Source organism: Ursus americanus, chromosome 14 (genome assembly GCF_024610735.1).
Source record: "Ursus americanus isolate L20-20 chromosome 14, mUrsAme1.1.p, whole genome shotgun sequence".
Classification (NCBI taxonomy): Eukaryota; Metazoa; Chordata; class Mammalia; order Carnivora; family Ursidae; genus Ursus; species Ursus americanus.
Window position 1 is genome coordinate 53,234,601 of NC_142140.1, and position 23,694 is coordinate 53,258,294.

At 42.0% G+C, this 23,694-nt stretch overlaps 2 protein-coding genes across 2 annotated transcripts in view; one reads left to right on the forward strand and one right to left on the reverse strand.

Annotated features, from left to right (window-relative positions):
- Positions 1-23,694, reverse strand: part of LOC123777604 (uncharacterized) — a 54,430-nt gene that overhangs the window by 13,407 nt on the left and 17,329 nt on the right. The gene's annotated exons all lie outside the window — the stretch shown is intronic.
- On the forward strand, positions 10,020-14,215 carry LOC123777640 (zinc finger protein 426-like). Its single transcript, XM_045774405.2, has 5 exons — positions 10,020-10,052; positions 10,661-10,787; positions 11,591-11,671; positions 12,447-12,529; positions 12,980-14,215. The coding sequence occupies exons 1-5, from the start codon at positions 10,020-10,022 to the stop codon at positions 14,213-14,215; spliced, it is 1,560 nt and encodes a 519-aa protein (XP_045630361.2).

Below are 23,694 nucleotides of genomic sequence, written 5' to 3' on the forward strand. Positions count from 1 at the left end.
GAGAGGTGTGGGACTCTTGGGCATTAAGAAAGAGTGAGAGGGGGCGCCTGGGTGGCACAGCGGTTAAGCGTCTGCCTTCGGCTCAGGGCGTGATCCCGGCGTTACGGGATCGAGCCTCACATCAGGCTCCTCTGCTATGAGCCTGCTTCTTCCTCTCCCACTCCCCCTGCTTGTGTTCCCTCTCTCGCTGGCTGTCTCTATCTCTGTCAAATAAATAAATAAAATCTTTAAAAAAAAGAAAAGAGTGAGAGAAAATACATCTCCCCAGGTGCATCCCAGAAGGCGAGAGAAGAATTTGGCTTATGGGTCACTCAGTGATGCCACTGCGATTGGACAGTTGGCTCGGGGCAGAGAGTAGAACAGAAAAGGTGGTTGGAGTATCAAGAAGGAAACCAACTGGTTTTCCTTCTATTTCCAGAATTACCTGAGGCTCTGGGTTCCCTGTGGTGAGCTGTTTCAGAGGAGCCACCGCATGGAGACCTGAGCCCTTGCAGACTGACGTCCCTGAGCGCATTCAGATTTCCAGTGTCCCCCTCCACCAGCGGGACAAGGGTTATGGGGCTTGGTTTTTGCCATTGGGGACATTCTCACTTCAAGTGTCCCAGGTGGCCACAGAGAGGGCATTTGGTGCTGAGGCTGAGCTGGCAAGGCGTGCAAGGCCACAACAAAAGCCTCAGACGACTTCTTTAGCTTCTGTTTCTTACTCTCCTCTTGGTAGTGATTGTAAAAGACCTGCTGGCAGCTCATAAGAGGTCTTCTAGTGTCCCCTTGGGGCCAGCAGCCAACTTTGGCAGTTTTTCCCAAATATCAGGGGCCAGTTGGGTCTTTAAGAATGATCTTGGCCTTGGGAGGAATGCGGGGGAGACAGTGAGGGGAGATAGTGGTGTATTTAATGAGAGCCTCTCTCAATCTAAGAAAACTGTTGGGTTTTCTTCCTGAGTTTGGGTTGACAGTTAATTTACCAACAGACCCAGATATCCTTTACCAGAGACTTTGAAAGCTACCTTAACAATTACCCATGAAAACTTTGAGACAGACAAGATTAACCACCATTTTTTACCAACATACCCAAATATCCTTCAAAAGTACGGACCTACTTCCAGTAATCAGTACTTTAGCACTTTATCCTATTTGGAAAAAAGACCTAGATGTCCAAGCAAAACTTTATTTATTTTTTTTAACGATTTTATTCATTCATTCATTCATTCATTCATTCATTCATTCATTCATTCATCTGACAGAGAGAGAGAGACAGAGAGGGCACGCGCGAGCCAGCGAGAGAGGAAACACAAGCAGGGGGAGTGGGAGAGGAAGAAGCAGGCTCCCAGCGGAGGAGCCCAATGTGGGGCTCGATCCCAGAACGCTGGGATCATGCCCTGAGCCAAAGAGAGGTGTGGGACTTTGAATACTTTGAGACAGACAAGATTAGCTGCCATTTTACCCAAGCTTATTTGACCTTCAGTAAACCTAGATAGAATCATTCCCAGTTCTAAAGTTTGTCAACTTGTACAGACAAGCAGACACCATGTTTGTTTCCACCAAACTGGAAATACGCAGTCCATGTTAGGCCAGAGATACACGGTCCATGTTAGGCCAGAGAAGACAGGTAATTTCCTTGAAACAAAGGGAGTTTTTCAGCAGCTGCTTGGGAATATTCCTTAAAATCTCTGGCCTGAGGTAGACTAACCACAGTTGGCTCCAATTATAGCCATTAACCTGGAAATGAATGAGGGAGAAGCCCCCCCATGTACTGCTCTATCCCTCAAGATGCAGGCTCAGAAGTGACGGCAATACCAGTTGCCAAGGGGATCATCAGGGTCCCAGTTGGGGTCTTGAGGTGGTACAGCCTGGGCTCCAGTTTGAAACTGAGCTCACCCATCCCTTGATCCCCATAGCTTTCAGCAGTGGCCAGAACCCCACGTTTCTCTGCCTTGGAGAGGGTCTGATTTAACAGAACTTCCAGGTTCAGAAAATTTTCCAAGGTCCCCCTTTGTCTCATGTCTTGTAGCAGCATCTCCCCTTGGTCCCCCTCCAAGCACTACCTGTTCTTACAGAGAGTAAAGCCCTCGAGCACTGGCAGGGGGTAGCTTGGACAGGTAAGGGGATTCTTAAATCTGGATAAATTGATCTGACTCTACTTTTGATGTGGGTGTGGTGTTCCTTTGTTCCTCTCCTCCACCCCACCTGCCCAATGGGGGTTGGGGGGTGGGGGGTGGGATGCATGGAAGAGAGCAGCCAGGAGGCTGGGATCAATCCTACACTGCTGAGATCAGAACAAAAATGAGCCGCCTTTTTCCTGGTTAAAACCAGGAAGGCAAAAGTCCCTCAGGTGGCCAAGTCTCATCCTCCAACTTATACTGTGGCCATGCCTCAGAACAAAAGAAAACAAGGCACTTTGGCCTAGGTAAAACCAGGAAGGCATCCAAGTAAACGTTACTGAGCATCTTAACGGGTCTGATACTCTTCGTACAGCCTACAATACTCTTCCTACAGCCAGGAAGGGACTCTAAAGGAGTACAGGTCTTGGTCAGGGAATTGCCTGTCTTCAAGAAAAGAGGAAAAGGCGTCCCTTACCTCTATTTCTTACAGTTGATCAGGAAGACTTGGGGAGAGGAAAAGGCGTCCCCCACCTCAGTTCCTCATTTTGTCCTAACTGTGGCCCCTAGCTACTCATGCAACTGACAGCCAGAGCCCCTGTCTTCTCTGCGAGGTGCTGGGAGAAGTTGCACTTACCCAGGCTTGTCTCTACCTCCAGAGAGTGACCCTGGTTTCCCCCACCCTTAAGACTCTCTTAGAAGTCAATGAATGTACTAGACTTCTTTAAGTAGAGTTGTTCTGTCTGGCATCGCCGCATGGAAGAACAAGATAGGGCACCCAGGGAGGGGACATCCACTGGGATAAGCCCGGATGGAATCAGAAGTTGGGAGATCCCTTAGATAGACATTAATTCTTTTGCCCTGCTTGGGCTTTACTTCACATAGGTGGTGTCACCAGTCGGGGTGGGGGGGTTCCTAGTAATGCCCAGGATAGGAATCAAACAGGAGACTATTCCTCACTGTAACAGGGAACTGTGAGTGTGATTCCTTGGCGGCCACCTGAACCACTCACAAGAGAAATGTCCGGGGCACTGTCCTGGGCTGTCCCACTCATTCTCCTAGGGGAGGAATCAGCTGAGAGAAGGCTAATAGAGGAGTTTCTTTCCAGATGCCAGGACAGGCAAGTAAGGAACCAGGTCCTCTGAGAGCCTTCAGGTGTCCAACAAAGGCTATCCTTGGTCAGTCCCCTCAATTGCTGTTCAGTTTTCCCTAGGCCCCTCACATCTGTAATCTGCTTTGAAAGGAGTTCTGAGTCCTTACCAAACCGACATTCCCAACTTCTTTTGGGGGATCAGTGGGAAAGGAGTCCAGAGAGCCTATCACCCGAGACGGAGAATGGCAGCTGTGCTAATTGCTCTTACATTGCTGAGGGGTGCCCATTGTTTTGACAAACAAAATGGAGAGAGGGAGAGAAGGAGGGAGAGAGGGAGAGAAGGAGAGAGAGACAGACTTGCTGCCCACTACTCATGGTTAGTTGTCTTTAACAATGGTGGAGATCCCAGATGAGCCCCCATAAAGTGTTGCAGGATTTCTTTTCCTTTTGTGCCCACGGTTCTTGGTTACACCACTTCAAAGAATGAAGAAGTAGACCAGATGAAAAATGGTAGGCAGCAAGGCAAAGTTTATTGAGCAATAGTAAAGTTTACTGAGAGATGTAAAAGCTCCTGAAGCGGGGGGGACCCAAGAGGGTTGCTGATTCGGCATTTAGATCTAGGGGGTTTTATGGGTAGGCTGTTTTAATCTGATTAATGCTCCATGTGCCCATCATCCAGTCAGGTTTTATCACCTGAGAAAGGGGGTTGGGCTCCTTCCAGGGTGGTGTAAAATCCTATAAAGGTTGTTTCCTCTTAGGTCTGGGCCCCCTTGTCCATACCTGCCTTTCTTCCAGCTATCCTTCATCACAGTTATAGCCAGGTAGGGAGAAAAGTTAAATGCTTCAATTTGTTAACAAAGGACTATTTTATCACATTGCTGTGTAAGCAGTTTCCTTAAATCTGGAAAAGCAAACAGTACAGAACCAGCAGTGTTTCAAACGAGGGTCACAAAATCTATAATCATCTTACTTAACTCATTCAGTCCTATGTTAATAGTTTTTGTTCTGTTTGCAGCATTTTCAGGAGTTCTGGAAATTCACGCCCATTTTAGCTTTAATGCTCTTAAAGAGCAGAAACCTGTATTTGTCAAAAGTTCTTGGGGCGCCTGGGTAGCTCAGTCACTTAAGCGTCTGCCTTCAGCTCAGGTCATGATCCCAGGGTCCTGGGATCAAGTCCCACATCGGGCTCCCTGCTCAGTGGAGAGCCTGCTTCTCCCTCTGCCTCTGGCTCCCCCTGCTTGTGCTCTCTTGCTCTGTCAAATAAATTAAAATCCTTGAAGAGAAAGAAAGTTCTTTTTATGAATCTCATTGAAGATGAGACACATTTTGCAAGGGCTTTAGAAGAAATAAATGACAGAAGACTCAAAAAATGGCATGATTAAAGATCTGATGAGAGTTCATTATAATGAAGTTGACAAGGAAATTAGTTATTTCTGTGATAAACCACATTTCAGTAATTAGAATGTCAAGTGATCACATGAAGAACTGATCAAAACTTCAGGAATTTCCTATATTTTCTAGAACAGTTACAGCACTTACTCATGTGATATAACCTAAGAAGGTATATCATCATTTGTTTGACAAGTAACTGAACATACTGAATAAACAAGCCTAATTAGTCAAAAAGATTTCTTTTAGAATTTGAATCTTGGGAAGTCTGTTAAAAACCTCAAAGTTCTAATATATATATTTTAAAGATTTTATTTATTTGACAGAGAGAGACAGTGAGAGAAGGAACACAAGCATGGCAGGTGGGAGAGGGAGAAGCAGGCTCCCCACTGAAAAGCGAGCCTGATGCAGGACTCGATCTCAGGACCTCGGGATCATGACCTAAGCCCAAGGCACATGCTTAACTGAGCCATGCAGGTGCCCCCAAAACTTGTTTAACAGAAAGAAAACAGAATTTCACTTTTATACCAGTGTACTTTTAAAATCCATTCATTTCAACCCTAGTCCCGACCACACATAAAATTCTTCTCCAAAGTTTTCCTTTCACAAACCTTCTCCACCTTTCTCTTTCATTCAGATTTTTGTCCTAAGCTTGCTTGCTTTAAAGATTTTCTTTTTCTCATTTAAGAGAGAGAGCACGAGCAAGAGCATGAGTGGAGAGGGAGGGGTGGAGGGCAGGGAAGAAGTAGACTCCCTGCTGAGCAGAGCGCCTGAGGCAGGGCTCAATCCCAGGACCCCCCAGATCATGACCTGAGCCAAAGGCAGCTGTCTAACCGACTGAGCCAGCCACGTACCCCCTAAACTTGCTTTCTTTAAATAACCAGTTTCATTTTAGGACAAAATTACTTTGTTTTTCCCTCAAAAAAATGTGTTCCCATTCCTCTTACCTTTCTTACACATCTCATACTTACTACCTACAGCGTTGCTTTATCATTTCCATTACTCTTAATTACATATGGCAGAATTTTAACTCTTAGAAACCTTAGTCTCCAGCGAAAACTAGTAACCAGTTTGAACGGTTATGCCAGAATTCTTTAGATTGTAAATTTATGAATATATTTAATAATTTCTAGAAATGTGTTTTTCCATTGTACAGTTTTTTAATAAAGCATAAAGCACATTTACCAACAAAGCCAAGTATCCTCCTAGGAAGCCAGAGCAGATAAACCGATGTTCAGTAATCAATGCTTTCATATTCTTATTTGGAAAACACTTAGCTATCCAATGAATTCAACCTAATTTATCATTGAACTTAGCAAAACTTTAAAGTTTCAGGTTACTAAAGATTTTGAAAGCTATAAACTTTTAAAATTTATTCAACCTACCTGTTCTTAACAGTTACCCATGAAGAACTTATGAGACAACATTACCTATCACTTGAAGTCATCTTTTTGCTGACACATTGCAACAGATACAACATGAGTTTAACTTAATAAATGCAGGTAGAACAAAAGCTGATTATCTTTATCATATGCAGTGCTGCTAACTCCAGAAACATGCCTGTTTTAATTAAACCAACAACCTTGAAGTACCTTTAATATTGAGTGTGTTGCACCTAAAAAGTCAGTTGATTTGTTCCCACTGTCAGGTTTTATTTGGGGCACCTGCAGGAAGATCTGAAGTGGGCAGTTCAAGTTTAGGGGAGCTCCGGGATCCCTTCATGCTTCCATGGTCTTCTAAGTTAAGAGATGAGCTGGAAAAAAAGCCTTAATCAGAAAGTTTGGGGTCAAAAACAAAGGTAGTTGAAGTCCTCTTTCAGTAAGTGCATTAATCTTTGCAGGCCAGAAGACGGAATTACTCAGCTCTGCCTTTGTGGTGCACAAGCAACCATAGTCCTTACTAAACAAAGGGGTATGGCTTTCTTTTTTTAATTTAAAAGATTTTATTTATTCATTTGAAAGAGAGCAAGAGAGGGGTGAGGGGCAGGAGAAGCAGACTCCCCACCGTGCAGGGAGCCCAATATGGGTCTTGATTCCTGGACTCCGGGATCATAACCTGAGCTGAAGGCAGACACTTAACTGACTGAGCCAACCAGCTGTCCCGAGAGTCATTATTTTTTTTTTTTAAGATTTTATTTATTTATTTGTCAGAGACAGAGCACAAGCAGGGGGAGTGGTAGGCAGAGGGAGAAGCAGGCTCCCTGCAGAGCAAGGAGCCTGATGGTGGGACTTGATCCCAAGACCCTAGGATCATGACCTGAGCCAAAGGCAGGCACTTAACTGATTGAACCACCCAGGTGTCCTGAGAGTCATTAATTTTTAACAAGAATTATCGTTTAAGGGGTGCTTGGGTGGCGCAGTCAGTTAAGCAACCAACTCCTGGTTTCGGCTCAGGTCATGATCTCAGGGTGCTGGGATTGAGCCCCGCGTTGGGCTATGTGCTCAGCGTGGAGTCTGCTTGAGATTCTCTTTCTCCTTCTCTCTCTCTGCCCCTCCCACTCGTGCTCTCTCTCTCTATAAAATAAATAGTTTTTTTTAAAAAAAGTTATCCTTTAAAATGTATAAGGTTGAAAGATAACAAAATAAGAAGGGTGGGTGTCTTATTAAAAAGGAATCAAAAGAAAAGGAAGGGATGCCTGGGTGGCTCAGTTGGTTGAGTGTCTGCCTTCAGCTTGAGTCATGATCTCAGGTCCTGGGATCAAGCCCCCAGTCAGACTCCCTGCTCAGCAGGGAACTTGCTTCTCCCTCTTTCTCTGTCTGCTGCTTCCCCTGCTTGTACACTTTCTCTCTCTCTCTCACTGTCAAATAAATAAATAAATAAATAAAATCTTAAAAAAAAAAGAAAAGGAAAATTTAGTGTAAAAAAAAAGAACTGATAAATAATACGAAAAGGAGGTACTCTGGGAAGACTCAAAATAGAGCAGTGTGGAGCGAAGTCTGACTTGGCATTGCTCCTTCACCAGGGTGAGGGGCAGTGGGCAAACGTGCTTGAACGGAACCTCATTGAAGACCCTACTGAGGCTGTTCAATAGTTGAAATGTCTTTTGAGTTTTGTAAAAGCCTTCTAGCATTATTTTTCTTATCTTTTTGGATCAGATTAAGACTAGTCAATGGTTACTTTTCTTTAATGTCATCACCATGCACAAGAAGCATTACAGAATATTTGTTTCTACTTTCTGTTTGTATATAGGATACTCTTTATATTCTCACCTATTTGATTCCCCCGCCATAAGAACTGCTGAATGAATTAGTGTTCATCAGTTGCATATAACACCCAGTGCTCATTACAAGTGCCCTCCTTAATGCCCATCACCCAGGTACCCCATCCCCCCACCTCCCCTCCAGCAACCCTCACTTTGTTTCCTGTGGTTAAGAGTCTTACTGTTTGTCTCCCTCTCTGATTTCATCTTATTGTCTTTTTTCCTCCCTTCCCCTATGTTCATCTGTCTTGTTTCTTAAATTCCACATATGAGTAAAATCATGCTATTTGGCTTTCTCTGACTTACTTCCCTTAGCATAATATCCTCTAGTTCCATCCTTGTTGTTGCAAATGGTAAGATTTTTTAAATGGATGAGTGATATTCCATTGTATATATACCACATCTTTATCCATTCACCTGTTGATAGACATCTTGGCTCTTTGCATATTTTGGCTATTGTGGACACTGCTACTATAAACATTGGGGTGCGTGTGCACCTTTGGAACACTATTTTGTATCCTTTGGATAAATACCTAGTAGTGGAATTGCTGGGTTGTAGGGTAGGTCTATTTTTAACTTTTTGAGGCACCTCCCTACTGTTTGCAGAGCAGCTGTACCAGCTTGCATTCCCACCAACAGTGGGAGAACAGGGCTCCCTGTTCTCTGAATCCTTGACAACATCTGTTGTTTCCTGACTTGTTCATTTTAGCCATTCTGACTGGTATGAGGTGGTATCTCATTGTGGTTTTGATTTGTATATCCCTGACCACAAGTGATATGGAGCATTTTTTTCATGTGTCTTTTGGGACATTTGTATGTCTTTGGAGAAATGTCTGTTCATGTCTTCTGCCCATTTCTTAACTGGATTATTTGTTTTTTGGGTGTTGAGCTTGATAAATTCTTTATAGATTTTGGATACTAGCCCTTTATCTGATAAGATGTTTGCAAATATCTTCTCCCATTCTGTAGGTTGTCTTAGTTTTGTCGACTATTTCCTTTGTGCAAAAGCTTTTTATCTTGATGAAGTCCCAATAGTTCATTTTTGCCTTTGTTTCCCTTGCCTTTGAAGACATGTCTAGGTAGACGTTCCTGTAGCCGAGGTCAAAGAGGTTGCTGCCTGTGTTCTCCTAATTAAAAGTAAAATCCTCTCTTACTAACTGCATATCAAGTACTCAATAGCATATGTGGCTGTTGGCTATCAAAATGGACAGTGCAGGTCTAGACTGATGTCTGATCATATTTGGGAACAAGACCCTCAGGAGATCAACCTTTTGAAATGAGTCTATCTCTGTTCAGTTCTGGATGAGGGTTGTTATGATAATTAAGATGATTTAGGTAATCTTAGATAATTATGAAGCTAACTGTATATATATTAAGTGAACTGATATATAGCTCCTAGTGAGAAAGACATCTGTCACCTATCAGTCCTCAGTGAATACTAATCTATGTTATTTTCATGCCATAGATTATACCATTTTCAGTTAATCTCCCATATATCATCTGCAGAGAGAAAGCTAAGGTATGTTTGATGATGGATTAGTAATGCTTGCTGATTAATGATTGATACGAAAAGGACTCCAGGTAAACTTGTGCCAAGAGTAATGAAGATTGCCATGTTCACATAGATTCGTAAGTTGTATGGAAGTGATGAAATTTTCCATTAGGTAGACTTCTTCACCGTCACTGCCAGGGTGGTAGCTATTGATTTGACCCATGGTAAGTCAGGTTGGTTCTCGTTTTCAGAGGATTCTATAGGTCATCCCTACACAACATAGTGTCCAGAGATCTGGGTCTAAGCAGTCATGCTGCTGGTTTATTTAGAAAGAGCCAACGTATTCCAGAGAATGCTGTTATCTAAGTCAGTTTCCTTGAATGTGTGGTTTGAACATGGTGCCATATAATTCCATTGATGAGTTTTATTACTGGGGCAAATAAAGAGTCACATTTCTCAGGGATTAGTTTCCTTACTTATAAAATAATACTATTACTCCTTTCCTCATGGCTACCAGGTCCCTTTCCTGGCTTCAGGTGAGACAGGTATACTCTGGCAGTGTTGTGTATGTATGCAAGATTTCTTGAGTGTGCAGGGATATATGGGAATCTCAGACTAGGATGGAATGACTTTCTGGTGGGTGATTCTGGGAAATAGGGTCAATCTGTATTCAGAATTGTACTTTCTTTTCTCCAAGGTATTTCTAGGAATCCTTTCTCCCTTCATGAAGAAAACACAGAGGCAGAAAGGATGGTGGCTGGCTGGCTGAAAAATGACAATCAGGTAAGTAGTAACCATATCAATCAGAAAAATGCCGTCCTTACATCCGCCAGGTGGATACATTCCTTCTAGGCACACCTGTGTCCTGAGCTTCCTAAAGCAAATAAAGCCCCATACAAGGACTGAATCCTCAGTTGCATTTTACCTGGAAGTGGAAACTCTCATATCAAAAAGGAATTACCCTGAAACAAATCTCAGTATTTCAGTAAGCAATCCTGAAGCTCATAGATACCAAGTACAGGTTTCCGCCTTGCTGCTTGCTCTGACATGGTAAGGTTTAAGTGTTCTTTTCTTAAAGGATTCAGTCATTCTGTGCTGTTTTTGAAGGTTCTGTAGTGTGCTCAGATGTATGTTACAGTAGAGGGAAATAAGAGCTGTTATCGTGGTTATGTTGTCATAAGGTCATGTTTGAAGGATGCCATTAAAGCCATGAGTGGAGATGAGTAGTGAGTGAGTCTAGATCAAGAGAAGTGTACCTAGGAGCATAGAACCATGGGAAGATAATGAGAAAGCCCATAACCCTGCATAGATATTGAATCTCCTGTCCACATTTCTCCCATGAACTTTGGTGATGTTTCTTGTCTCAAGCCAACGTGGGTGTTATGGTTTAGATTACAGTGACCTTCAATGATGTGGCAGTGGACTTCATCCAGGAGGAGTGGATACTACTGGACCTTACTCAGAGAAGCCTATATAGACATGTGATGCTGGAAAACTACCAGAACCTGGTAGCAGTAGGTAGGGCTGCTACCATTCCTTGTAACTTCTCAGGAAACAGATATGTATCACATACTTAATATGTTCCAGCATTGGTGATGCCTAATCTGAACATAATAGGCAATCAGAGATGCATCTTCTCTACACTAATGGTTTATTTATTTAAAGATTTTATTTATTAGAGAGAGAGCAAGGACAAACAGGGGTGAGGAGCTAAGGGAGAGGGAGAAGCAGACTTCCTGCTGATCAGGGAGTCTGATACGGGGCTTGATCCAGGAGCCTGAGATCATGACCTGAGGTGAAGGCAGATGCTTAACCGACTGAGCCACCAAGGCACCCCTTCCCTACAGTAATGGGTTTTAATCTGTTTCTGTAAATGTGGCCCTGGGGCTAACAGCAACACCATCACTCTGTTAGGAATTTACATTTTCAGACTCTGCTGTTGACATTCTGTATTATAAAGCTAAGGTTGTTGTTCTATCTTCTCTGTTCAGTTAGCCATCCTGATAATTGTGATGCACTCCAGCATTTGAGCACCATTGCTCTAGTGGCTTCCCCATCAGAAGGAAGATCTCTTTTTCTCATCTCCTTTATTCCCTATTTGAATAAATGCCTTTATGCTCTGTAATATGTACATACATTTGAAATTGGTTTCTGCGGGTCAGGCATAACTAATCTTTTTGCCAGAGAAAGGGACGTTTCCCTTGTTTGTCCTTCTGTAACAATTTCACTGGTTTCATTACAAATATAATCTCGGGTTTATCAGAAGCTTTGTCATCACTTGCATGAGCCTCTCCTACTAATGTACCTTTCCCTGTGGATAGGATATCAACTGCCGAAACCTAAGCTGATCACTTGGTTGGAACAACAAGAGCTGAGGACAGTGGAGAAGAGAGTTTTCCAAGGTGAGTTAGAAACTTCACTGGTGAATGAGAAGAATGTCATGTGGTCAAAGTGATGTATAGTATGTTTGAAACTAATGTGTAAATTTTTAGGATATGATTTGTCTCAGGGGTCTGATGCCATTTGTCTCTGATGTTTTTGGATATCTTGAACGTCCCTCACTCTGTTACTTAAAATTCCTACGATGTCAGGGCACCTGGGTGTCTTAGTTGGTTGGGCGACTGCCTTAGGCTTGGGTTATGGTCCTGGAGTCCTGGGATTGAGAGCCATGTGGGGCTCCCCACTAGGCAGGGAGTCTGCTTCTCCCTCTGACCCTCTCCCCTCTCATGCTTTCTCTCTAATAAATAAATAAAATATTTTTTAAAAAAATCTATGATGTCACAAAATGACCTAGTTCTGTACTGTTTTGTTATATCCTCCGTGTCCAGAGGTTTCCCAGTTGTCTTCCTTGATATTCTGTTACTGCTAACCATCATATTTAATTTTTAGGAAGTTATTGTTTTAGTAAACCACCAAATTTTGACCATCCACACTTAGTGTCAAAGTTTTCCCATATACAAATTGCTGAAATCTTTCTTTCTTTCTTTCTTTTCTGTCTTTCTGTCTTTCTTTCTTTCTTTCTTTCTTTCTTTCTTTCTTTCTTTCTTTCTTTCTTACCATTTTTAACATAAAAATAAAAAAAAACAAGACTTTTCTTTTTAAAATTGTTTAACCTGTCATTTGTTTGTGTGCTTAAATTTGTTTGTTTTTGTTTTTCGTTTTTTGTTTTTATTTCAGAATGGGAAATGCAACATCAAGCCAAAGGGTCAGCATCTCACCACGATTCTTTGGAAGGAAAAACAGCCAGAAAAATTAAAAAAGTAAGGTTTAGTTGTGATTATTTCCTTTTTTCCACATTCAAAAAACATTATAAAATCAGTGCAAATGGGAGATATTTGAGACAAATGTCATTTACCAAGAGAAAGCACTTCAGAGATACTCTGATTATGATATGGGGGGTTAATGTAAATCTATTTTGAAAATTATTGCTTCCTAGATACCACAGGTACACAGTCCCACATACGTAATGAGGGATTAAGTCTAAATATTTTAATGAAATTTTAATGGAATGTTAGTAAGAGCAGAGTAGATGGCATCAGTTTTTGTCAGAGGGGTTCCCTCATTTCACTTGAATGAAATCAACAGGAATTGTGTTTATGTAATGAAAATGCTAAGTGTAATCATCATAATAATGCTTTTAGGTTGATAAGGGTTGAAATCTATAATGAATCTGAAAATCCTATAGTCATCTTTCATCCCTCCATCTACAGGAAGGGACCCACCGTGTCGCAGAACACTCTGACTATCAGCAAAGCGGGAAAGTCTCAAGGACACACTTAATCCTTAAGCCACGGATGAGAACTGAAAATAGAAAGAACACTTTTGAGCATAATCAGTATGCCAATGGCTCCCATACTCTGAAAAATAAAAGCTCTACTAGAGAGAAGCTTTCTGAATTTAATCAGTGTGGTAAAGTCTTCAGCCTGACTCCACATACCATGTATGAGAGAACCAGCGTGGCAGAGAAGTCTTTTGAATGCAGTGACTGCAGGAAGATGTTCGTTAGTCATTCACGCTTTCAGGCACACACAAGAATTCACAGTGGAGGAGATTTTGATGAATGGAAGCAATTTAAAAGAACTTCAGTTCCCCCACCCAGCCATCCTGAGCATGTGCAAACACACACTGTTAAAAAAGCCTATGAATGTAAGGAATGTGGGAAGACTTGCACAGATTTGAAAAGCCTCAATAAACACATCATTCAACTTCACACTGGAACAAAACCATTTCTGTGTAGTGAATGTGGAAAAGCTTTCAATACTTCCTCTTGCCTTTATGTACATTTGAGAATTCACACTGGAGAGAAGCCCTATAAATGTAAGGAATGTGGGAAACACTTCTCTTGGCTGTCAGCCTTTCATGATCATGTTCGGACTCACACAGGTGAAAAGCCTTATAAATGTAAGGAATGTGGGAAAGCCCTCAGTAGTTCCTCATATCTTAACTATCATTTGAGAATTCACACTGGAGAAAAGCCCTTTGAGTGTAAGGAATGTGGGAAAGCCTTTACAACTTCCTCACAACTTAATTTACATTTGAGAATTCACACTGGAGAGAAGCCATACAAATGTAAGGAATGTGGGAAACACTTCTCTTGGCTGTCAGTTCTTCGTAAACATGTTCAAACTCACAGTGGTGAGAAGCCCTACAAATGTAAGGAATGTGGGAAAGCCCTCAGTCGTTCCTCAGTACTTAATGCACATCTGAGTATTCACACTGGAGAGAAACCCTATGAATGCAAGGAGTGTGGGAAATCCTTCCCTCTTTCCTCAAGCCTAATTAGACATTTAACAATTCACACGGGAGAGAAACCCTATCAATGTAAGGAATGTGGGAAAGCTTTTGCTTGGTGCTCATTACTTAAAAAACATTTACAAACTCACAGTGGAGAGAAGCCCTGTAAGGTGGTGAATGTGGGGAATTCTTCAGTACTTCCTCATACATAAATGACCATTTGAGAACTCCAGGTGGAGAGGCACCCTATGAATGTAAGGATGGCAGGAAAGTCTTCACTACTTCTCAAGCCTCATTCAACATTTAATAATTCACACTGGAGAGAAGCCCTCTATGTAAGTAAAGTGGGAAATTCTTCACTACCTCTACATCTCTAAATACACATTTGAAGTCACACTGGAGACAAGGCCCATGAATGTACATATTGAGAGAAAGCTTTCAGTGTTTTACTCAAACCTAACTCAGTATGTAAAAATTGACGCCAGAGAGAAACCCTGTGAACATAAAGAATGTGAGAAAGTCTTCACATCATGGTCGTGACTTAGTAAACACCTAAAAATGCTCAATGGATAGAAGACTTACATACGTAATAAATGTGGGAAAGCCTCAATTTCAGAAACATGAAAAAAGCCACACTGGAGGGATACCATGTGAGTATGAGGAATGTGGCAAAGCCTACAAGTGTTTCACTGATTCTGAGTACATGAAACAACTCAGTTATTGGATGCTCTACGAAGTTAAGCAATGTAGGAAAACAATCAGGATATTCTACAACCCTTGCTGGAATGACATTGTGAAGTTGTAAATGCGGGAGACGTGGAACTCAGCTAACAGGCTGGTTTTGTAGCTCTGTTTTCAACATGTGTCACTCTGCCCTGACCATTTTGGGGAACGATCTGGCATTCTTTCCTCAGGTATCCATGCTAGTCCAGTTCGGTTTTTACGTATGGTTGCAGCCTGGCCCCACACAGGACTACCAGCTTAGACTTAATGCTGTTCAAAACCACCTGGATTCTCTAATTGTATTGACCTTGTCTAATACTTTGAAGATGGTGACCACTGTAATTAGTTCACAGCTCATGGAATCCATCTACAGTGCCTCATGCTGACTAAGCTGGGGGATATAGATTTCTAAATTTTCTGTCCCCTCTCTCATACTTGGTCCTTTTGGCTCAGGAAAGACTTTAGGAATGGTGTGGCTATACACCCTGATGTCATGGCCGTAGAAGGAGAGCAAGATGCCCAGCACTAGGGAAGGAAATACCTCTAATGTTGGCAGTTCGTGGAAAGGCTAGGAATGGAGAATATTTTCTTTGTTCTTAGATCACCACAGCCTGGAAGAACAACCATGTTTGTCTTTGTTGAGGAACAACTGCAGCTGGCATGTGACTTCCTGGTTAGTTTCTTATCCTTGTGTATGCTGTGAAGGAGAAAACCCTGTGAATATGGCAGGTCCTGATACTCTGATGTACTTAATGCCATCACTGGTAGTTCCTGAAAGTGGCCTTTGGATAGTGACAGAAACCATCACAACCTTGTTTCAATTTTGAGTTAACACATTGGTTATACTTAAGACACTTGAGGGGCGCCTGGGTGGTACAGCGGTTAAGCGTCTGCCTTCGGCTCAGGGCGTGATCCCGGCGTTATGGGATCGAGCCCCACATCAGGCTCCTCCGCTATGAGCCTGCTTCTTCCTCTCCCACTCCTCCTGCTTGTGTTCCCTCTCTTGCTGGCTGTCTCCATCTCTGTCGAATAAATAAATAAAATCTTTAAAAAAAAAAGACACTTGATTAGCCTTAGATATATTGTGGGTAGCCATGGAGGCTGCAGCTGCTTAATGTCACTTCCTTTGGGGGTTAATGAAACCAGGGTAGTAAACTCTAAAGGTTAACGATAAATCCTGATCAGAAGTGACCTCGGCATATATGTGGTATATATGTGTTTGGAGGCAATTGGGTTACAGTGTGATTCTCTTGGGTATGGGCGTACTGTTCACTGCTTTGTGTGTGTTGCAGTGTATACACTGGCCTCAGGTGACATCGTTAGTCATGTCAAATCCTACATGTCCTACCTAGCATAACAATGTCCTACCTAGCATTACTTGTTATAGTTGAATGAGAGTGAGCCCCTGAGTTACATGGGTGAGGTCCATACTGCAAGTTGTCCTTATCTAACTGCTTGGATTTGCAGTAATAGCATTACTAAATACTGCATGAGATAAATCAAACAGATGTGCTGATAATCTCTGTTAGTGGATAACAAAGTGGTATATTGATGTGAAAAACTGCCAGAAGTTTTTTTCCCCCATGTTTTCTTAATGAAAAGGAATTCTTAATTTTGTGCGAGCCAGATTTATAATTTTGTCATGTATGCAGATATTTTACCTTGTGTTTTATATACTGTTACCTCCATCTGAATTTTTTTTTGTTTATTTTTATGTTTATTCTTTTATGTTTATTTACTCCATCTGAATTATATTTTATGTTTATTTACTCCATCTGAATTATATTTTAATATGTGGTATCACTGTATGTCTAGTTATCTCTTGCTTACTACTGCTTAGATACTGAAATTACCTGGACCATTTACTGAAAAGACAATCTTGCCTTTCATCTCTGTAGTGATGTGTGAGAAGGCAACCTGTGCCCTGGTGGCAGGCTTGCTTACTATGGTCCATGTTCCCATATGGACTGGGCTACAGCCCCATTTGGCCTTGACAGGATCATCCTTCAGGCTGTGATAGGAGTCACGTCCACCTGTGCCTCAGGGAACAGGCCTGCTGACCTCACTATGAGATGCAGACGCTGAACAGCCAGCCTGTGACCCAGCTCCAGCCTCTCAGCTCTTCTTTCCCATGTAGGCATAAGAAGGACATGTGTCCCTCTGTGTCCCTGGAAGGAGGCCTGCTGACCTTTCTGACTACAGACCTTAAAGCAGCCCATAACCCACCACCAGACACTGGTCATTATCTAGGAGGCAACATCCTTACCTAGAGACTTGAGGGGAGACTCGCCTATCAGTGCCCCTGAGGCAGACCTGCAGAACTCAGTCATGGATGTGGACCCTAAGGCAGCTCGGTGACATGGCTGCAGCCCCTCTCAGCTGTGTTCTGGGGCCAATCATGCATGCCTTGTAAGAAAGCCATCCCTAGGGGCGCCTGGGTGGCACAGCGGTTAGGCGTCTGCCTTCGGCTCAGGGCGTGATCCTGGCGTTATGGGATCGAGCCCCACATCAGGCTCCTCCGCTATGAGCCTGCTTCTTCCTCTTCCACTCCCTCTGCTCGTGTTCCCTCTCTCGCTGGCTGTCTCTATCTCTGTCGAATAAATAAATAAAATCTTAAAAAAAAAAAAAAAAAAGAAAGCCATCCCTTTCCACATGGAAAAATAGCCCTGCCATCTGTGGACCCTGAAGCGATCCCATGTCCTAATGTCAGCCCTACTGCCCAAGGTTTTGGAGGGACCTGGTAATGGGATTGTGTACCACAGACTCCCAATGCAGACCCAGCAGCAGCCATGTAACCTGGCCTCAACCCCACTATGATTCTGGAGGCAAAACTATCAGTCCAGGGACCTGACATGAGACAGTTTTTATCTATGAAAACAGTCTATAAAGTCTGAAAGAGTCAGTTGCTCCTTGACATGTAGAGACCCAAATGGTAGGCCCAGTTACCTGCAGACAACCAGCAGAGCATTAAATAGCCGTTAAAAAGCTATTAAAAGCTGAGCTGACAGGTGAAGGACTTTACCTACTAATGGAAACCTGTAAAGACTGGGGGAGAGATTACTCAAATGTGCAGACATAATGCAAAGAGGCAATGATCACATTGGTAAAGCATTAGGTAAACATGCTATCACCACAGGAAATACCCCCAAGTGAGCATCTATAATGGTAAATGCAACAAACATTAGCAACCTTTATATATTTACCTCTAAATATTAAGATTTACAATAGCACTAAATCAGAAGTGTGATATTAGCATAAGCAAATATATTATTAGCACAGAAGTGTCTAGAGCCTGAAACAGGAATTTATAAAGTTGGTATTTCAAATTCATTTGAACCAGGCCAAGAAGAGTTTATAAGTGGTACTGAATCATATAGCCATCTTTTCCTGGGGGGGGGGGAGGAAGAAGTGGCTGGATCCAGTACCCCACCCCACATACTAAAATACGTTCTTTGAGGATTAAAGAGTTCAGTGTTTTGGGCACCTGGGTGGCTCCATCAGTTACGCCTCTGACTCTGGCTTGGGTCATGGTCTTGTGGGTCCTGGGATGAATCCCTGCATCAGGCTCCCTGCTTAGCAAGGAGTCATCTTCTCCCTCTCCCCCCACTTGATCTCTGTCTCTCTCAAATAAATAAAATCTTAAAAAAGAAAGAGTTCAGTGTTTTAAAACAGATTGTACTTATGAAGTAAATTATAAAGCCTGTATATAATCAAGTGTTTGAAGGGACTTTTTAAGGCAAGGTAGGAAAACCAGGTAACATTTCAAAAATGCTTCTTTGCCTATATAATAATAATTTTGTGCCATTAAGTGTGACTCTCTACCATAACAAAATAGGTATTTCGGCTGATGCACAGAATATATTTAATGGTGCACACAAGTCTTGATGAAATGTGTAACTTACCCAGCGTTTTAGAAGATTTTTATTAATTCTACAAAGACAACCCACTCACAGCAAACAAGTTCAGAACCATACCTGAATGAGGGAAGAATGCCCAGTGTCATTGCTTTAAAAAAAAATATGAAAGATTTACAAAAATATCATTACACTGAAAACACAAGGAATCAGTGATTAGAGTTTACCACTGTGTCCAACATAAAAAGAAATAAGGGGAAATAAAGGCTTAAATATGAGGTCGATGGGCTAGGGGCAATATACTGGTTCATGAATTAGGGGGAAATAAATACTGGAAAAAAAGATGTAAGATATAAATCCATATTTATTAGTAACTATGTTATATTATGGAGTAATGTTGTGAAAGAAAAGGATTTTAAAGTGTGATTTCAGGGGCGCCTGGGTGGCACAGCGGTCAACCGTCTGCCTTCGGCTCAGGGCGTGATCCCAGCGTTATGGGATCAAGCCCCACATCAGGCTCCTCCGCTATGAGCCTGCTTCTTCCTCTCCCACTCCCCCTGCTTGTGTTACCTCTCTCACTGGCTGTCTCTATCTCTGTCGAATAAATAAATAAAATCTTAAAAAAAAATAAAGTGTGATTTCAAATAGATAAATTCCATGGGGTACCTGGGTGGCTCAGTCAGTTTAGAGTGTGCCTTCGGCTTGGGTCATGATTTTGGGGTCTTGGGATCCATCCCCACCCTGGGCTCCCTGGTCAGCGGGGAGTCTGCTTCTCCCTCTGCCTTTGCCTCCCCTCACCCGCCACTGTGTTCTCTCTCTTAAATAAAATCTTTTAAAAAACACAACTCCACATCCAGAATGTATAAAAAGACTATCACAAAAGCATATGGAAGATTAACAGATTAAGGACGCATGAATCATGTAGGTTCACTTTTGGGCAGGTTGCAACGTGGAAGATGCAGGAACTAGACTGGCCTGGCCAGGCCTATCAGGGCAAAGATACATCATGCCCCCAGAAAAGGTTGGGACATGATAAATTTCTAAAAGAGATCTTACAAGTACCCATAAGGCTAATGCCTGTCAACAGACATAAGATTCTTGTTTTTAAAAAGATGTGAGAGAGTGAGCGAGCGAGCACGAGCAGTGGTGGTGGTGGGGGGAGGCAGTGGTAGAGAATCTCCAAGCAGACTCCCTGCTGAGTGCGGAGCCCTATGCGAGGCTCAATCCCGAGACCCATGAGATCATGACCCGAGCGGAAACCAAGAGTTGGACGCCCAAACAACAACTACCCAGGCGCCCCAGCAGAACCTAAGATTCTGACTCAGTATCATTTCCAGTATTCCGTAGTTTCTCTTGAGTGTGAGTCTCCTTGTGTTTATTAAGGATGAGGAATTATCTAATGTAAAATGATAAATATCTTACACCAGGGGCACCTGGGTGTCTCAGTCGTTAAGCATCTGCCCTTGGCTCAGGGCATGATCCTGGAGTTCTGGGATCAAGTCCTGCATCAGGCTCCTCCACTGAGAGCCTACTTCTTCCTCTCCCACTCCCCCTGCTTGTGTTCCCTCTCTCGCTGCCTCTGTCAAATAAATAAAATCTTAAAAAAAAAATATCTTACACCAATGGAACATATTGCACAGTGAGATCATGAGTGAACACTGAGGAATTCAGGAGAGATGAAGTTTTCCCACATATCATATAGAAGATTCTCTGCACTGCAGGATCTACCACATTTAAGGAATTTATTTCACTGAGGAAGCAGTAAAGTGCTCCAGATGCTTCTTAATAGAATGGCTTCACTGTGAGAGCTAGCATATTGGGTTTTCAGGAGAGTGATGGGTTTACTACATTCTTTACACATGGAGACCATTCCTCCAGTTTTCCTTTTGTATCTTCAAAGTCAGGGGGGAGTACTGAGGCTTTAGCACATTCCTTACACTGATGGAATTACTCTCCAGGGTGCTTTCGTGACAGTTAAAGGAACTGGGGAGAACTGCTGGTTGTACCACAGTTTTAACATTCATAAGGGTGAATTTTCATGTATCTAATATTAATTGGAGTAATTGGAAGACTTTCTCAAAATGTTTACGTTCTGGGTTTCTTTGCATGTGTTTATGTTTTGAAAGGCTACATCACGGAGAAATCTGTCATTTATAGGGTTTCCCTCCTGTATGAATTCTTACATGTTTAAGTTAGTCTTCAGGAAAAAGGGAAGGGTTTTATGCATTCCTTATATTGAAAGGCTTCTCTCTAGTGTGAGTATGTCTGTAAGTGATAAAGCACGAACAACAGGCATATGCCTTCCCCCAACATTATACCTTTTCTCCAATGTGATTCTAAGGTAAATAGGATTTAAGTGGCAAAGGTTTCCCGCATTTGTTATATTTTGAAGGCGTCTCAGGGCGCCTGGGTGGCTCAGGTGGTTGAGTGCCTGACTCCTGGTTTCAGCTCAGGTTGTGAGCTCATGGGTCTTGGGATCAAGTCCTGTGTCGGGCTCCACGCTCAGCAAGGAATCTGCTTGGGATTTTTTCCCTTTTCCTCTCCCTCTGTCCCTCCCCTGCCCTATCTAAAATAAATAAATCTTTTAAAGGCTTCTCTTCTGTCATTTTGTTATGTTCAGTGAAGCTTGAGGATGCATCGTAGGCCCTCCCACATGCTTTATACACACAGGGTTTTAATCCAGTTTGAATTCAAATGGGATTAAAAGATGAATAATCTTGGAAGGGTTTTCTGGATTCCTTACACTCAAAGTACTTCTCCAGAGTGCAATGTTTTAATGTTTACTAAGAGAAAAACTACTAATGAAGGTTTTCCCACATTCTTCACATTTACAGGGGTTTTCTCCAGTATGAATTCTTAAAGGTCTTGCTACTTTTGAGACATCGATAAAAGCTTTCCTGCATTTCTTCACTCACAGCATCTCTCTCCAGTGTAAGTACGTGAGTGATAAAGTCAAAACTGGCAAATGCTTTCCTACACACACTACAAAGTTTCTCTCCATTGTGAGTTGAGAGGATTAATAAAACATGAGAAAGTAGTGACGTGTCACATTTAAACGGCTTCTCTCCAGTGTGAGCTTCTGTATGTTCAGTATGTTTTGAGAATGCAGTACAGGCTTTCCCACATTCCTTACGTTGGTAGTAGTTTATTCGAGTGTGATTTCAAATGTGATTAAGACATGAGGAACTTTTTATAGCTTTCCACATTCCTTACATACAAAAGTACTCTTACCAGTATCCGATTTTGTGCGTCTCTTAAAATTGGAAGATGTAATAAAGGCTTTCCCACTTCCTTACATTTATAGGGTTCCTCTTGTGTCAATTCACACGTGTATGTAAAGGTTTGCACAACATGGGAGTATTTTTATCATGTTCCTTACACTCAGAAACCTATTAGCAGGCAAGTTTCTTCATGCACTCATGAAATAACAGGTGTCTCATCACCTTCCTTGCTTCCATAGACTTTCTTCTCCATCATGAGCTGTCATATGTTCTTTGAAGTAAGACTGATCATGGAAGTCCTTCCCATTGTCACTGCAAGTGAAGGCTTTCTCTTGGGTGCTGGTTTTCCAGTACAAAATATTTAGAGTCAGATAGATGGGTTTTTCTGTACAGATTAAACCCAGAACGTCTGTCTCCATGTCAGGTTTTCTTTTGCAGAGAAAGGAAGCTTTTTCCGTATTCCCAATCCCCGTAAGCTCTCCATTTTGAGTTCTCCCGTCTTTCTAAAGGCGCGAGCATTCACTGAAGTCTTTTTCCACGTGCTCACAAAGAGTTCCCATTCAACATGGTTTCTTGCTTGTCGGGGAACAGGTGAATGATGCTTCAAAGATTCCTGAGACTCATTAATTGATCCTACCCATCTCAAAATAGAAAGAGCATTCCCATGCTGACTAGGATTCTCACCATTTCCAGTGTATTCATAATCCTCCTGCCCTGTTTCTTTCTTTCCAGCAGGATGATGGATTCCTTCTGCTATAATCCTAATCTATAATTCCATCTCCTATAATCCTAAAGGGATTCCTTTTGTTTCATGGAATTGTTTTAAAAACTCAACATCCATTTATATATGTGGGAATGAATACTTGTGGGAATTGTGAAGTGACAAGTTTCAAGGTAGGTTTAGTATATCCCCAAATTCATCACACTGAGAATATCTCACGAGATACATTGTTTGGCTTTGGAAAATGTCCCTTATCTCAAATATCTATCACTTGGTGCTAATGTTCTACCTACGGAAAATCTCAATCTTTTCCAAGTGTGGAAAATAAAAAAAATATCACTTTATAAACATAGTGATTTTACTGTTCCTATCATAGTGGATGTTTTTTCTACCAAAATATCGTGCTGAATTATTGTTTGGTTTTATGCTGCATTTCTTGTTTGACAGTAAGAGAGAATACAAGAAATTGTAGAAATAAATGTAGGTTAAAGGAGTTAAAAATAGTGAGGTTCATTTGAATTTGTTACAAACTTTAACATCCCAAAAGACAGTACAATAGATTTGAAGAGTTTGGCTATGTCAACGATTTAGTAATGATATTGAGGAGTTGATGAAAAAAGTGACTATGAAATTAAACACCATGACTCTCTTCTTGAAGGGCAGCATGGCTCACAATGCCCTTCTCTGGCTACATGTGAGAAAGGACTACTGCGGCACTGTATGCAGTAGTGTCTGTTTGTGTGGGTTTACTTGAACACAGAGAGAGATTCGGGAATTTCAAGCTAGAATGGGATGAATTCCAGTCAGGTGAATGTGGCAATTATAGTCATCTCTGGTGTTCAGCCTTCTTTCTTTTCTCCTAGGTTTTCCTTCTAAGGACATGTTCTTTCTTGAAACAAAGATAGAGGCAGAAAAGATGACTGTTTAACAGGTTCTTCTCAGGTAAGAAAAGCTTGTCCTTCAACAAAAATGACATAGTACATCCACCAGATAACATACATTTCCTTCTAGGTAGACCTGTTTCCACAGCTTCCTAAAGGAACAGAGCCACTCTGAGCCCTGCTGAATTTTCTCACAAAGTAGAGCCTATCAGAATGATGAGAGAATATCAAATAATCTCAGTATTTGCATTTTGTAATGGTGACTGCATGGTATTTTGGTAGATGCTTTGA